General features: G+C 39.7%; 1 protein-coding gene across 3 annotated transcripts in view; it reads left to right on the forward strand.

The window, feature by feature from the left end:
- The window catches only part of slc25a14 (solute carrier family 25 member 14), a 17701-nt gene extending 3385 nt beyond the window's left edge, over positions 1-14316 (forward strand). For all 3 annotated transcript variants that reach the window (XM_005725433.1, XM_013908882.1, XM_013908883.1), the window contains exons 4-9: positions 3885-3979; positions 9884-9969; positions 10199-10294; positions 10526-10650; positions 10736-10949; positions 13037-14316. In XM_005725433.1, coding sequence (XP_005725490.1) covers positions 3885-3979; positions 9884-9969; positions 10199-10294; positions 10526-10650; positions 10736-10949; positions 13037-13078 — 658 coding nt within the window. In that variant the 3' untranslated portion in view covers positions 13079-14316. The remainder of the gene's footprint in view (positions 1-3884; positions 3980-9883; positions 9970-10198; positions 10295-10525; positions 10651-10735; positions 10950-13036) is intronic.
- The last annotated feature ends 1722 nt before the right edge of the window (positions 14317-16038 follow it).

Below are 16038 nucleotides of genomic sequence, written 5' to 3' on the forward strand. Positions count from 1 at the left end.
CTCATTGTGCAGTCAAATAGTCTTACTTGCTACTCACTTCTGCTATCATATATGGGTGACGCAGGCTGCTGCTGGCTGCTCTGTTAAAGCAGTTTAGTATTCTATTTTAGCTTCATGATATTTTGTGGAAGGGGGGTAGAAGGGAGTCGGGTCACGTATGGTTAGAGTGGTCAGCAGCTTAGGTTGGTCGGGATATGAACCTCAGTAAATATGAATGCATTCCACTGGTTAAAAATAAACTCACCACTGTCAGTGTTTCTCACATTGAAGTTTCAAAGTGTTATTGTCATATGCACAAAATATCTGCTTATAACAAAATATTTCCCAACATGTTTCCCTGTACAACTGAATTTTTCCTTTGCTGTCCACAACAGCTGCAAAAAATGCTCATATAAAATAGAGAAATAAGTGATCATTTAAAGGAATAATAAATGTATAAAGACAGCATATGAGAAATACAGTAAAAATATATGATATGCAAAAAAATATAACTATATGAGCTGCAAGGGGTCTGTACACAGGGCTATGCAATAAATGAATTTGATTTTCAGCCTAAACAATATTTGTGCTGCTTCTACTTTGAAATAATTTTGTCTTTTGGCCTTCAACACATCTCTTTCCTTGAATTTTGCCCCTTAATAAAAATCCCTGCCATGCTGCAGTATGTTTGGTTTAGTTTATTTACCTTTTGTTGGGTAAGGTATAATAAAAGTTAAAGAAAGATGAAGATAAAACATTTTATATGCCACTTGTACACATGCACGAGGTCCGGGTTCATAGGAAATCTAGTTAAACAACTCTTTTCTTATTTAATAAATCCCTTCCTTTTGAGTGATCGTGATGAATATCTATAGTCTTACTGACCAAAAAAACCCATAATTAAGCAACCCTGTGTTCACATTTGTGACTCCTTTCTTTGCACACATTTTCTTAAATGAGTTATTGAATAACACAGTTAATAAATTCTCCTGTGGAAATATTTGTGAAGTACTTTGTGGCCATAAATACCTGAACAATGCAATCAGCTGTCTCTCACCCTGTGGATGAACTCCAACTCCACTATCTTGGATTGGAGCTGGTGGAAGGTCAGTAATATCATGGATTGCCAGAGTAGCTAGCTGGTGAGCTCTTAGGGAAACCACAAGGCGGGAAGAATTAATAATATACTTGGGTTGGCTGCCCAAGTAAAGCCTAAAGTCCTCTGAGTTCTCTAAATTATGCCTCCTTGTCTCTTCTGTCCTCTATCCTCCTGCCAGTGACCAGGAAATCGGTCTTTTTCCACCATACTGAAAAATGTTTGAATTCTTAAAATTCGTGTGGAGAGCATAGAGAACAGGCATACAGGGGAAGCTGCTAATCAGACTTTTTGCTCTTGTGTGTATGATTTCACATTTGGTCTTGTTGCACCCTTCTCAATTTAACTAAGTCCTAAATGGTACCATGTCATGAGCGCTGTTACATCTGAGATCGTAGCATACATCAGTAGGTGGGCAGTAACAAACCAATTTATGATGAAGCTGCACCACATGCCCTCTTTAACTGAGGCGCAGAGGCAAATATGTTCTCATTCTGTTAAATTCATATTGCCTCCACTCCTCTGCTCACATTTCTCGTGGGTGGAATAAGACACAAGTTGAGGATGTTGCAGTCTGAGAAAAGCAAAAAGTGTGGGAAAGTGTGGGACTCATTCGCTTCTCATTTATCAGCCACACTCATCTTCAGCCCTTTGGTACTCACCTTCTGAAGGAGAAAAGCTGGATGGTTGTTCACCATGTGGTTTTTCTTAACTGTTTGCAATCATCAGAACAAATAGTTTAGAATGTGCCACAGCAACAACTTCATGACAAGTAAAGGCTGATTATTTGAACATGATAAGACACTGTGAATACTCTTTTACGTTTACTGATGTGGGGAGGGAAAAAATTGAACATTAGTCTGGAGCCTTGATGTGCTCTACGATATGCAGTAATAAAGACTGAACGCAGAGCTGCTACACTTTGAGCTGAATTCAGCTGACAGCCCCGTGGGGAAAGTAATGCAATCCATTCTGAAAAAGATTTAAAAACAAGCTTCTCTTTGTTTTTAGAGCATTCAGGTGTTTTCAGAGCACTTTCTAAAATCCACTTTCTGTGTAACAGACAATAGCTAGAATTTCACAGTCCTTAATAAGGCCAAAATGGTATTGACTTGCATTCATAGCCACGCAAGTAAGTTCTTGATATACAGTGGGGCAAAAAAGTATTTAGTCAGCCACCGATTGTGCAAGTTCCCCCACTTAAAATGATGACAGAGGTCAGTAATTTGCACCAGAGGTACACTTCAACTGTGAGAGACAGAATGTGAAAAAAAATCCATGAATTCACATGGTAGGATTTGTAAAGAATTTATTCGTAAATCAGGGTGGAAAATAAGTATTTGGTCACCTCAAACAAGGAAAATCTCTGGCTCTCACAGACCTGTAACGTCTTCTGTAAGAAGCTTTTCTGTCCCCCACTCGTTACCTGTATGAATGGCACCTGTTTGAACTCATCATCTGTATAAAAGACACCTGTCCACAGCCTCAAACAGTCAGACTCCAAACTCCGCGATGGCCAAGACCAAAGAGCTTTCGAAGGACACCAGGAAAAGTATTGTAGACCTGCACCAGACTGGGAAGAGTGAATCTACAATAGGCAAGCAGCTTGGTGTGAAAAAATCAACTGTGGGAGCAATCATCAGAAAATGGAAGACATACAAGACCACTGATAATCTCCCTCGATCTGGGGCTCCACGCAAGATCTCATCCCGTGGGGTCAAATGATCATGAGAACGGTGAGCAAAGATCCCAGAACCACACGGGGGGACCTGGTGAATGACCTGCAGAGAGCTGGGACCAAAGTAACAAAGGTCACCATCAGTAACACACTACAACGGCAGGGAATCAAATCCCGCAGTGCCAGACGTGTTCTGCTGCTGAAGCCAGTGCATGTCCAGGCCCGTCTGAAGTTTGCCAGAGAGCACATGGATGATACAGCAGAGGATTGGGAGAATGTCATGTGGTCAGATGAAACCAAAGTAGAACTTTTTGGTATAAACTCAACTCGTCGTGTTTGGAGGAAGAAGAATACTGAGTTGCATCCCAAGAACACCATACCTACTGTGAAGCATGGGGGTGGAAACATCATGCTATGGGGCTGTTTTTCTGCCAAGGGGACAGGAGGACTGATCCGTGTTAAGGACAGAATGAATGGGGCCATGTATCGTGAGATTTTGAGCCAAAACCTCCTTCCATCAGTGAGAACTTTGAAGATGAAACGAGGCTGGGTCTTCCAACATGACAATGATCCAAAACACACCGCCCGGGCAACAAAGGAGTGGCTCCGTAAGAAGCATTTGAAAGTCCTGGAGTGGCCTAGCCAGTCTCCAGACCTCAACCCCATAGAAAATCTGTGGCGGGAGTTGAAAGTCCGTGTTGCTCGGGGACAGCCCCAAAACATCACTGCTCTCGAGAAGATCTGCATGGAGGAATGGGCCAAAATACCAGCTACTGTGTGTGCAAACCTGGTAAAGACCTATAGTAAACATTTGACCTCTGTTATTGCCAACAAAGGTTATGTTACAAAGTATTGAGTTGTATTTTTGTTATTGACCAAATACTTATTTTCCACCCTGATTTACGAATAAATTCTTTACAAATCCTACCATGTGGATTCATGGATTTTTTTTCACATTCTGTCTCTCACAGTTGAAGTGTACCTCTGGTGCAAATTACTGACCTCTGTCATCATTTTAGGTGGGGGAACTTGCACAATCGGTGGCTGACTAAATACTTTTTTGCCCCACTGTATATACTCGCTTTAGGAACTGACTTGAATCAAACATTTTTTTTAATCTTCTCCTCACAGAATTTCCCCGGCTCTTTTGAGACAGGCTTCTTACGGAACAATCAAGATAGGAACCTACAATTCTCTGAAGAGGCTATTTGTCAGTCAGCCAGAAGGTTGGTACCACTATTTCTAACTCTAATATCCTTTTTTTTTTTTTGTGTGTCCTTTTACTAAGTTCTCCTTAAAAGGCAAATTTTAGACTGTCTTTAATTCACAGGGTTTCATTAGTTAGTTACACAGAACCCAGCTGAAAACTTGATAGTATTCTCACATTTACTCTAATCAGCTAAACCAGACAACTGGCCAACCATGTAGGTGTTTTAATACGGCATAAAATTTAGAATAACAATTATTCTGTCCTCACAGTAAACTGATACAATCTCCTTTAACATGCATTTGATTTGTAAGATTTTAGTTTGGGCTCAGCCAAAACCAGAGATTACAGTAAGCAAATGCTTTTTAAGCTATCTTGGATCTTCCATAATAAAAACAGAACGGACAGAGAGTCATTTTCTTACATTTGCATTTTAGCTGGTTAACTGATGCTGCTATTCAGAGTCATATCTTTGACCCCTTTAACATATGAAATGGAAAAACTATGTAAAGCATTTTAGTTAATGTGTTAATATAAAGACACTGGGCTGTGCAATAAATAGAACTTTGACTTTTTGGGAGGGGAATAAAAAAAGAAAACCCAAGCAGTTATGTGGCACTTTGGTCATCTCTTTACACCAGGGGTGGGCAACTCCAGTCCTTGAGGGCCGGTGTCCTGCAGGTTTTAGATGTGTCCTTGATCCAACACAGCTGATTCAAATGGCTAAATTAACTCCTCACCATGTCTTGTAGTTCTCCAGAGGCCTGGTAAGAACTAATCATGTGATTCAGGTGTGTTGACCCAGGGTGATATCTAAAACCTGCAGGACACTGGCCCTCGAGGCCTGGAGTTGCCTACCCCTGCTTTACACAGAGGTGCATTTGTATTGTGATGTCTGTTGTGATTTTTTTTTTTTTCTAAATTTCTCCAAATATCTAAACACCCTCCAAACTGTACTAATGAGAAAGTCTAAAACTACCACTGAAACAATAGAAAACTAAAACTAAACATTTTCAAATGATTAAAAACTGAACACAGACAAGTAAACTAACTGAAAATAAAGTGAAATAAAAACAAAAAGTCTAAATCTGGGATTGTTGTGGAGGCTAAAAAGCTGAACTGGGTTCTGTTTATGGTGCAGCCCTCCACAACAGTTCCCCCTTCTTATGTTACCCACCCCTGCTGTAAAGGGTTTTCTTTTTTGTTGTTGTTGTTTTTTTTGTTTTGTTTTTTAAAGGACCATCTTCCATTCAGCATACCCAGTAATGATGACTAAATGGATATTTCGGCTGCTCCTTTTCTACAAGGATTCACCATAACAAGTAGCTCATGGTTTGATCTGGCAGAGTTTTGAGCCCGATGCCCTTTCTGACACCCCTCCAAAGGGGATTTGTGTTTCCAACTGGAATCAAATCACCGTTGGAATACTTGAAGTAATATTGCATTGCATCTTGAGGATCAGTAAGCTTACAAAATGAACTCCAAATGGTTTAAACATACTATGTTATTGGCTTATATAGTACAGGAGAGGAAAGGGATCTGTCACAAAGGTAAAGGCCAAACATAGATGAGGTTGAAATAGAGATGCTCCAGAAAAACTGTTTTTAAACAGACTCCCTTTGCTTATTTTCTGCTCACGCAGGTTCTGTGCTGGACTTTATCAGCACAGTTAAAATGTAGGCAGCTCTGCATATGCACAGCAACAGGGAACCAAGTAAGGCAAAGATAATGTGTTACAACTACACTCATTAAGACATTTGATCATTTTTTTCCCAGCAACAGCATCATTATTATTGACGATCCTTCTTCTTCGTCGTCGTCTTCTTCGCTAGTATTCACTGTCTGACAATATCTAATTTAGTGGTGCGGGCACGGATGCAACAGAGGTTTGTGGTGTTAGCACTAGAAGCATGATGGAATTAGACAGGAGAAAGGGGAAAAGATTAATATTGCTGTTTATTTATTTTTTAAATGGTAAAAACTCTGCTACACAAAGCGAGCGCTTTACAAGCCTGCCATGATCTTTAATGCGAATTTTGAAGCTCAGTTAAACAGTCCAGAGTGAATATCAATAAATGTCCTTCTCTAACGGCTCCCTGAGACACAACAGCCATTTCTTCTTTCTTGCCAAGTGTTGAGTTGATCATTAAGATATACTGACATTGAAAAGGAATGGAGCACAACCAAAGCTGCAGTGCACTGATTTACCTCAATTTGACTTAAAGCCAGTATTTTTTTATTTATTTATTTTTTTTATTACTATGCAAGTCATATTTCTAGGACAGCAAACCAAACAGCAGAATATCAGAGTCATTTAACATTGTAGTGTGGAATAATTAACACAAAATTCGGCTTCTAAAATGCTTTTGGCCTTCGATAAATCTGGGGCTGGTGCAGTTTCATAACTATAAAAGTCTCCATGGCAAGTGAACCAAAAATTGATTGTGCATGACCGTGCTTCTCTTGCTTTTCATTTTTTCATGCTCATTCTTTATCTTTCTGTTTGCAATCAATGCTAGTTTTGTGCATCAAACATGAAAAAACCCCTTGCAAATCTTTTCTTCTTTGTTTGGATTGCAAAATATTGGGTGTTGTGTTGTCACTTGTTTGAGATTAAGTGGATGAAAAGAGGTTAATGATGTTTGTATGTTTGTTGGAAATGGTTGAAAGTAAAGCAGTTATATGATAATTTGCCCCTGGAAATGAATAAAATACATTCACCTTAGCTGAGCGGATGTCCTTTATTTGTTAAAAATCAAAATCAGCCTTGATAAAGTAAACAATGTAAGGGAAAATGCAAACACACTAAGGTCCCAACATTTTACCCAGGTTAAGTTGGACATTTCTTTTTTCCAACATATTTCCTCTGAATAGAGCGACAATACCACACCTATGTTGACCCATCTGGAAGTGAGTGAGTTAACATCCCGGCAGTAATTTGCAAGCTAAACAACAGGCAAAGTGTGTCCAGTAAGGAAGGAAGGAAGGGACAGAAAGATGAGTGGGGATGGAAAAGGCAGGAAACTATGAAAGAGGCTGTTTTGATACTGACACTCTGATAAGCTTTTATCCATTTGTCAAACATATATTTGATATTAAGTGTGCACAGCACAAAATTGCATAATTTATTTTTTTTTGCCAGAAAAGGAAAGTGATGTTGTTTGAGACTGAAATTGGCTTCCTTTTTATATACTGTGGTATGCAAAAGTTTGGGCACCCCTGATAATTTTCACGTTTTTCCTTCATAAATCATTGGTTGTTTGGATCAGCAATTTCATTTAAATATATCTTATAGCAGACAAACACAATGATATTTGAGAAGTGAAATGAAGTTTATAGGATTTACAGAAAGTGTGCAATAGTTACTTAAACTAAATTAGGCAGGTGCATAAATTTGGGCACCCTTGTTGTTTGTTTGATTTGAATACCTTTAGCACTAATTATTGAAACATAAAATTTGTTTGGTAAGCTCATTGACCCTTGACCTACATACACAGGTAAAGCCAGTCACGAGAAAGGGTATTTAGGGTGGCCAATTGCAAGTTTTTCTCCTCATTGCATCTTCTCTTGAGAGTGGCTACATGGGAGCCTCAAAACAACTCTCAAAGAGATTGTTCAACATCATGGTTTAGGGAAAGTATACAAAAAACTATCTCGGAGATTTCAGCTGTCAGTTTCCATTGTGAGGAACATAGTGAGGAAATGGAAGACCACAATTGTAATTAAGGCTGGAAGTGACAGGTCAAGGAAAATCTTAGATAAGCAGAGGGAAAGGATGGTGAGAACAGTCATAGTCAACCCACACACCAGCTCCAAAGACCTACAACATCATCTTCCTGCAGATGGTGTCACTGTCCATCGTTCAACTATTCAGCGCACTTTGCACAAGGAGATGCTGTATGGGAGACAAATGCAGGAGGAACAAGTACAATGTTCTGGAATGGCCATCTCAGTCCCCAGACCTGAATCTTATTGAAAATCTATGGTGGGACTTAAAGCGGGCTGTCCATGCTCTGAAACCATCAAACCCGACTGAACTGGAGATGTTTTGTAAAGACAAAAGGTCCAAAATACCTTCAACCAGAATCCAGACTCTCATTGGAAGCTATAAGAAGTGTTTGGAGGTGTTATTTCTGTAAAAGGAGGATCTACTAAATATTGATGTAATTTTTCTGTTGGGGTGTCCAAATTTATGCACCTGCCTAATTTAGTTTAAGTAACTGTCATCCAAAGACATAAGTGGGAGGGGGGGGAGGCACCATCCCAGCCACCTTGGCAATAGTTGTTGTGGTTTGATGCTAAATAACAAAAGTCAGTATAAAATACAATAAAATTGAATTTAGATGGCATTTGTCAGCACACTTGCCAGCTTGTACTTGCACTGACCTTATTTGAGACCACAAATCACAGGGAAATGTCCTTAATAAGCAACACAGCGATTACATTGTTGTACTGCTAATGTCAGATTTCTATTCCTTGATCCAGTGTAGACACATTTGGTTACTACAAATGAGATCAACCATCTGAATGTTTTTAAGCCAGTATGCACAATGTAGATTATAGAAAATATGAGAAAATTAGATAAGCCTTTGATTTTCTCCTTCTCTCTTCTCTTAAAACTGACTGTGAAGTACTGTGTGCTTGATAAGAGCTCTGAATAGGAATCTGTAATTTCAACTTGGTGCCTTTTAGCATATTTTTAACCTTTCCACCTTCCAGAAATAGCTATCCTAATTTTGTAGCTTTTACTCAAAATTAAGAGAACTTCATTTCAGACAGGCTCTAGTTAAGAGACAGGCTAACGGCTAATGTTTCTTTTTGAGGCTAATAATGATTTCTGTGGAGTTCAAATAATTCCAGTGTATCATTTGCTACTGTTGATACACAATATTCTGTAGTATGCATTTAAAGAGAAAAATAGTCAGAGGTTGGGTAGGTTCTCACCTACTAGCAAAAGATCTTACAAGTTAGTTAGCAACTTGCCATTAAGGTGTCACTTGACTATGCATTGTCTGCTTAGCCGTGTTGCCTACTCCATTCTGCTTTATGTTGTTGTTTTCAGGCCATTTCCTTTTTTTAATTTAAATTTATTTTTGGCAACTTTGGGTTTAGTTTTTTTTAGCGCATGCTCAGACTTTAATGGCTAGTACTGTTGGACTGCAAGAAAACTCTCATATCTGTCTAGAAACAGCTGTAAACACTGAACTGTGATAATACCATTTATACATTTTCATGAGGATTATTTTCAGCATTATAAGAAATGTAAAAAAGTGTGAACAACAACATCAACATTTACACTAATGCTGAAATGAGAGAGACTGATATATCAGTTGAGCTCTACTCTTGATTTGTCATTTTTTTATGGATGTAAGATATTTAAAAGGGTTGATACTTTGATATGTCGATTTTTCTCATTGTGATCAGACGTTGATGTGAGATGTTGAAAGTACAAGGTGCAAAAACAATTGAACTTTTCTTCCTCAACAGATGTTTCAAAACAGGCCCTAAAATGATGCCAATATGTTTTTTTTAATGTCAGAAAAAGTCAACACTTTAAGTTAGTTTGCATTAAAGAAATTGTATTTATATTTAAAACTGTATACACTATGCAGTAACTGGATCCTTGCAAAATTAACACTTTGTTCTGTAATCTACAGACATTAAGAAGAATAATAAGAATTGTACCGAATTGTCTCGGTTGCTGTTCTAAATAATTACACTGATGTTTAGACCCAGAGAAGATGCAATAGTGTACCAAAACTGATACATAAAGCAAGAATTAAGTGTTCATAAAATTTACGTTATCTCTAGAAATAACCCTTTAGACATCAATTCATAGTTAATTATAGGATGATCTAGTATTTGCTAGTTTGCTGGTTGGTTTTGGCTCTGCCTTGACTCAATTTGTGTAATTTTGTGACAGATGAGACGATGGTCATCAACGTCTTCTGCGGTGTCGTGTCTGGAGTCCTGTCGTCCTCTTTGGCCAACCCTACAGATGTTCTCAAGGTGACTACTAATGTTGGCAGTAAGCCCTAGGATATTGGAATGTGTGTGCTGTCAATATCAAAACACTGCTTTATTATTTATTAAACAGCAGTTGTGACACTGATATGCTGAGAAATACTCACTCATGAAACATAATACTAGTAACTTTATAGTTGAACCTTTTTCTGTTTTTAAACCTAATCCATGAGCCAAAAGTTTAGCAACTGTTTTGTGTTTCCATTTGTTTTAGATCAGAATGCAGGCACAGGGCAGCCTGCTCCAAGGCAGCATGATGTCCAACTTCATCAACATCTACCAGACAGAGGGCACCAGAGGGCTGTGGAGAGTGAGTGCTGCATTTCGCTGTATAGCTAGGTCAAGGTGTTTTTGACCATAAGTTACAGTAAGGTCTGGTCTAGCTCTTCACGTGATTTCTTTACAAATTAATCTGGTCCAATCTATCCACAGTTTAGCACAAAGCCTAAAAGCAACTTTTCTATGCCCAGCCCCTGTTCACTGAGTTGCACTGTAAGTGTGTTACGGTCTGATTCTTTTTCTCCATCCTTCACGTCTTCAGGGTGTCATCCCCACAGCACAGCGAGCAGCTATTGTTGTCGGAGTGGAACTTCCTGTCTATGACATAACAAAGAAGCACCTCCTTCGTTCCGGCCTCATGGGAGACACTATTTTAGCACATTTCATGTAAGTTTAAACTATTCTTAAAGTCTGTCGTTAGCTGTGCAGTAGCAACAGCTGTAGTTAATCTACATTCTGTGTTTTTCTGCAGTTCAAGTTTTGCATGTGGCTTGGCGGGGGCACTGGCCTCCAATCCTGTAGATGTGGTCAGAACTCGAATGATGAACCAGCGAGTTTTGTCTGGAAACCCCATTTACAAAGGAACATTGGATGGACTGATGCAGACGTGGAGGAATGAAGGCTTCTTTGCTCTCTACAAGGGATTTTGGCCTAACTGGCTACGACTGGGACCTTGGAACATCATTGTATCCTTTAAAGTAAACAAAACTTGAACTTGGATCATTTCTAGTTCTTAGAAAAATAATTAATTCCATAAAAGACCTGGAATAGGATCAGAAATAGTAAATCTAGATATATAATATGGAAAAAAACTGCTAGTACTTTAAAATTTAGCATTTGGCCATCCCTATTAGACTCGGGCTATATCATGGTGTTATAGTATACCAGGGTAGTTATAAATCCCAGTGGACATGACTTCCAGTTTTTAGGCCTGCCACTTCTTATTTTGTCCATCCATCCATTTTCTCCACTTATCCGGGGCCGGGTCGCAAGGGCAGCAGCCCAAGCAGAGAAGCCCAGACCTCCCTCTCCATAGTCACCTCCTCCAGCTTATCTGGGGGAACACCCAGGCGTTCCCAGGCCAGCTGAGAGATATAATCTCTCCAGCATGATCTGGGTCTGCCCCGGGCCCTCTTCCCGGTGGGACATGCCTGGAAAACCTCGCCCAGGAGGCATCCTTTTCAGATACCCGAACCACCTCAACTGTCTCCTTTCGATGTGGAGGAGCAGTGGCTCTACTCTGAGCCCCTCCCAAATGGCCGAACTTATCACCCTATCTCTAAGGGAGAGGCCAGCCACCCTTCGGAGGAAGCCCATTTCCGCTGCTTGTGTTCGCGATCTCGTTCTTTGGGTCACTACCCACAGCTCATGACCATAGGTGAGGGGAGGGACGTGGATCGACCGGTAAATTGAGAGCTTCGCTTTTACACTCAGCTCTCTCTTCACCACGACAGACCGGTACAGCGTCCGCATCATTGCAACCGCTACACCAATCCGTCTGTCGATCTCCGGCTCCCTTCTCCCGTCACTCGTGAACAAGACCCCACCAGGTCAGGGACGAGACCCTGACCCGGAGTGGGCACTCCACCCTTTTCCGGCTGAGGACCATGGCCTCAGATTTGGAGGTGCTGATTCTCATTCCCACAACTTCACACTTGGCTGCAAACCGTTCCAAGGCGAGCTGGATGCCATCACCTGATGAAGCCAACAGAACCACATCATCTGCAAAAAGCAGAGATGAGATCCTGAGACCACTGAAGTGAAAGCCTTCCGCCACTTGCTACACCTAGAAATTCTGTCCATAAAAATTATGAACAGAATCGGCGACAAAGGGCAGCCCTGGCGGAGCCCATCACCCACCAGGAACGAGTCAGACTTATTGCCGGCTATGCAGACCAAGCTCTTACAACGGTCGTATAAGGACTGAATGGCCCATAGCAATGGGCCAGACACCCCATACTGCCAGAGCACCCTCCACAGGACCCCCCGAGGGACACGGTCAAATGCCTTCTCCAAGTCCACAAAACACATGTAGACTGGTTGGGCAAACTCCCATGCGCCCTCGAGTATCCTCGAGAGGATAAAGAGCTGGTCCAGTGTTCCACGACCAGGACGAAAACCGCATCGCTCCTCCTGTATTCAAGGTTCAAATGTATAGAAAGCTTATTTTATCCTCAACTTAATTAATTTCACTGCCTCCATGTCACATAAATGCCTATGAGTTCTCCTCTCCTCGACCTTTGCATTCCATTACTCCATTAAGCAGAAGGATGATGTCCATCTCAGCCACTGTTCAAAACCAGTGCCCACTCCTATGTATTTTTATTGGATTCATTTTATGCATTTATGAGAATGCATCAGTTTCTTAGAGAACATAATTACACACTAATCAGTTTATATTTATGAGTGAAGTATGTTTCTTTTTGTTTGTTTTGTATTGCTAAATAACTTCTTTTTTTTTTTTTTACGGCTGGCCACTGGCTGTACTTTTAAAGAAAGTCTGGCTCCTTGAACGAAAAATATAAAGAAATTAAAGGAGGCTTGAGACTTTTGCACAGTACAAATTAAATTGACTTGTATGGCAATCAAGTAATGCACTTGGTGAGTTTGTTCAGCCTACCCCATGAACCATCGTAGTGCTGGCAATGATGCTCTCTGTCAGTGTTTTCATTGGTGCAATTTGAATACCAACTTTTTTTGCAAGGTAAATGCATTGAAGTATCTGTATCTGTATCTGCCAATCCACTGTCTGTTTCCTTAACATACTTCTCAGTTCTTCATCACCTTTGAGCAGCTGAAGAAGCTCCCATTTTAACAAGAGCCGGTAGTGCGACTGTGTGGGTCGGTTGGACTGTGTCAGAGATAAGTGGGGCATGAGCATGGCACCAGGCGATTTGGCAAATCTATATTCACACTCCCTTTGAACGAAAACCAGTTTCATTTCAAGGTTGTTTTTTTGTTTGTTTGTGGGTTTTTTTTGTTTTTTTTTTTATTTATTTTTATTGTTACTGATTCTGTTTTAAAGACTGCTGTGGTTAATGATTTGGCTCACCATTTCACACTCCTCAGGCAGCTAAATGCGTAGTTCTAGCAAAAGAGGGAAAGCTTAGAGGACAATGTGTTTTGTTTTGTTTTTCTCAGCTGATGAGAAATAGTGTGGATTGCATGACTGGATTTTTAAACTTGGGCTTTCCGAGGACAGAGTGAAAATTTCTAATTATTTGCTCAGGATTCTTAGAGACAGCTGACGCACGTACGGAGGAAAAAGGGTGTTAGATTTTAAAAAGAATGTGTAGAAAGCTTTGTTTTAGGGGAAAGATGGCACATGAAATTTGCTCAGAAAATCTCATTTTAACTGCTGAACAGAGGAATGGCGCGAATGAGTGGTACACGTGACAAAGTGACTGTTACTGGTAGTCACAGTAATAAGAGAGATGAAGGTACAACAGAGTTGACACTGTTACAGAGAGATGATGGCTCTTCCAGTGAGCTTTTTGTTCATCTAAAGGTTTTTGTTATTCATTTGTTCTGTTTTGTTGTTTTACAGTCAGAAATCTGAACCATCTGAGCCTGTGAAGAGTAAATAGCACATCAGCTCTTATTAAGAAGTACTTGATTCAAAGCAGCAGCCAATCCTTAACAAAAAGGTTGTTTTGTTTATTTTTTTTTCAGTTCTGTTCACATCCATCTGAATCAGTATTAGGATGTAGTCGGTGGTGGGCAGAGAGCTTGCTGCCACACAAACAAGAGAACAATCAGTACATAGTGTAAATGCATGTACAGACACATTCACACTCAGAGGTGGATGTATTTTACCTGAGGCATGTTCCTGTACATACAAGGCCTTATCGTTCCTCTTTTAACCTCAGTTCCTGTGCCAAATTGCGTCCCGTCCCGAACTTGCACTTGGTCTTTGTAATAAGTCACTGTAGTTGATGTAGATTACTCGGTGACGTGCACATTTGTAAATCACATTCTCTGAACTCCACCCATGTAAAACAGACCAGACATATTTACATTTATTTTTAACTGCTTGTTTAAATTTTATTTAAAATAAACATTTTTTTCTTCCTCATTTTGTGTCTGGGTGCTGGTCAAATTCAGTTTTTTTATTTATTTATTTTTTGCTTAATTTATCAAAATCCTTTAACAGCACTGTTATAGGCAGCCGTGCTCTTTAGGTTATATTTGACTAATATTTCATAAACCAGCACCACGTTGGTCATACTCATCCACATAGCTGTGCCATCTTTCTCTCAAATGCTAAAAAAAAAACCTGATTGGATTTTGTGAATCTGTTTCTTCTTCTAATTGCATCACCCAGTCTCCTCTAGTTTTGATTCAGTACCAGCACACGGTGTCCACTGGTACTGAATCATTGCAGCTGCAGAAATGTCTGGGTTTTGTTTTTTTGTTTGTTTGTTTTTTTAGGCTGCATTTGCACTACGTACAGTAGTCCTCCTTTCCTGCCCTTTAATTACATGTGCTTAATAATCTGGCCCTGAGAGCGCTTTACTTTGTCTCAGCATCTCAACTCTTCTCTATCATGCTTGCTTGTCTCTTTCAAACACCTTTGGGCAGCACTCTTCCATAGGAGCATTAGGATCATAATTTTATGCATCTTGTAGTTTAATTGGAACAATTTGTTAACTGCGTAACACAATTTTTATGAAGGCAGCTGTTTAAGTGCCCTGCTTAAGCCTGGGCCTCTGTGTACTCTAATGATGCTAATCAAACAAACGGGGCACATGGTACCCACCGAGTTCTCCTTAATTGAGCCTGACTTTAAAATCCTAAGTAAAACAGACAGTCTTCCAGTGTAAATGCTGTCGTCCTGTGCACAGTTTTTAAAGTGACTAATGGTGAATAAAGTTTTCCGAGGAGGAGTTGGTAGGTTTTACCTGTCCTCAAACTGCTGTAGCATTTAATTTCTTTTCCAGTTTGTGCTCCAGAGTTTGTAGTGAGCCGTTTCACTTTGCGTCTTTGTACGTCTAAGTGTGACGTGCTGCTTTCAGAGGTCACTTTAAAATAGGTTTTCCTGGAGTCCTGGAGCGTTGTGCTGTTACAGCCTTACACTGTACATCAATCACCTGTTAGAGATGATATTCTGTAATTATATTCTTCCAGTCCTGTTCTGACAGCTCATCACTGCACTGAGTGTACAGAGTACTGATTTTTGCACTTCAGTTTTATTTTTTGTCTGCACACTGGTAATCTGAGTACAAGGTTTAATCCACGGAGTGGGTTAAAGACTCAGGTGGAGATGCAGCTACACAGGGATGTTTTTCATAACATGGGTACATCTGAAAACAAAGATGTGTCTTCAGTTTTGGCTTCAGTCCACACTTAAGTAACAATGCTGCAGTTCTAAGTCTCTTTAATAATTTCTTTTATTAAAAAATATCAGCAGGGAATTCTAGGCAGAAGGAAAAAGTGCAGACCTGCCTGATTTCAAACTTGGGTTTTTGTTTTGTTTGTTAAATTAAATTGTTTTGTTTCCTCCTCAATAACTTCCATTAATATACTGAAGTACTATAAACATATGCTGCAGTATATGTTTATAATGCTTTTCTTGGATGGAAACCTTTGATGTGCAAACAGCATTTTCAGATGTATCCATGTAAATGTGGATAATATTGAACATTTAGTTAATATACAATTGTCTTCGATTCATTCAACATGATACATGTAAACTAATATTTTTTTTAAAATGATGGAATTACTGGAAAACCAAATTGTCATTTGGACTGAAGAACTTTAACTTTAATTCTCTTT

This window comes from Pundamilia nyererei, unplaced genomic scaffold (genome assembly GCF_000239375.1).
Source record: "Pundamilia nyererei isolate P.nyererei 1_Seehausen unplaced genomic scaffold, PunNye1.0 scaffold00015, whole genome shotgun sequence".
Taxonomy (NCBI): Eukaryota; Metazoa; Chordata; class Actinopteri; order Cichliformes; family Cichlidae; genus Pundamilia; species Pundamilia nyererei.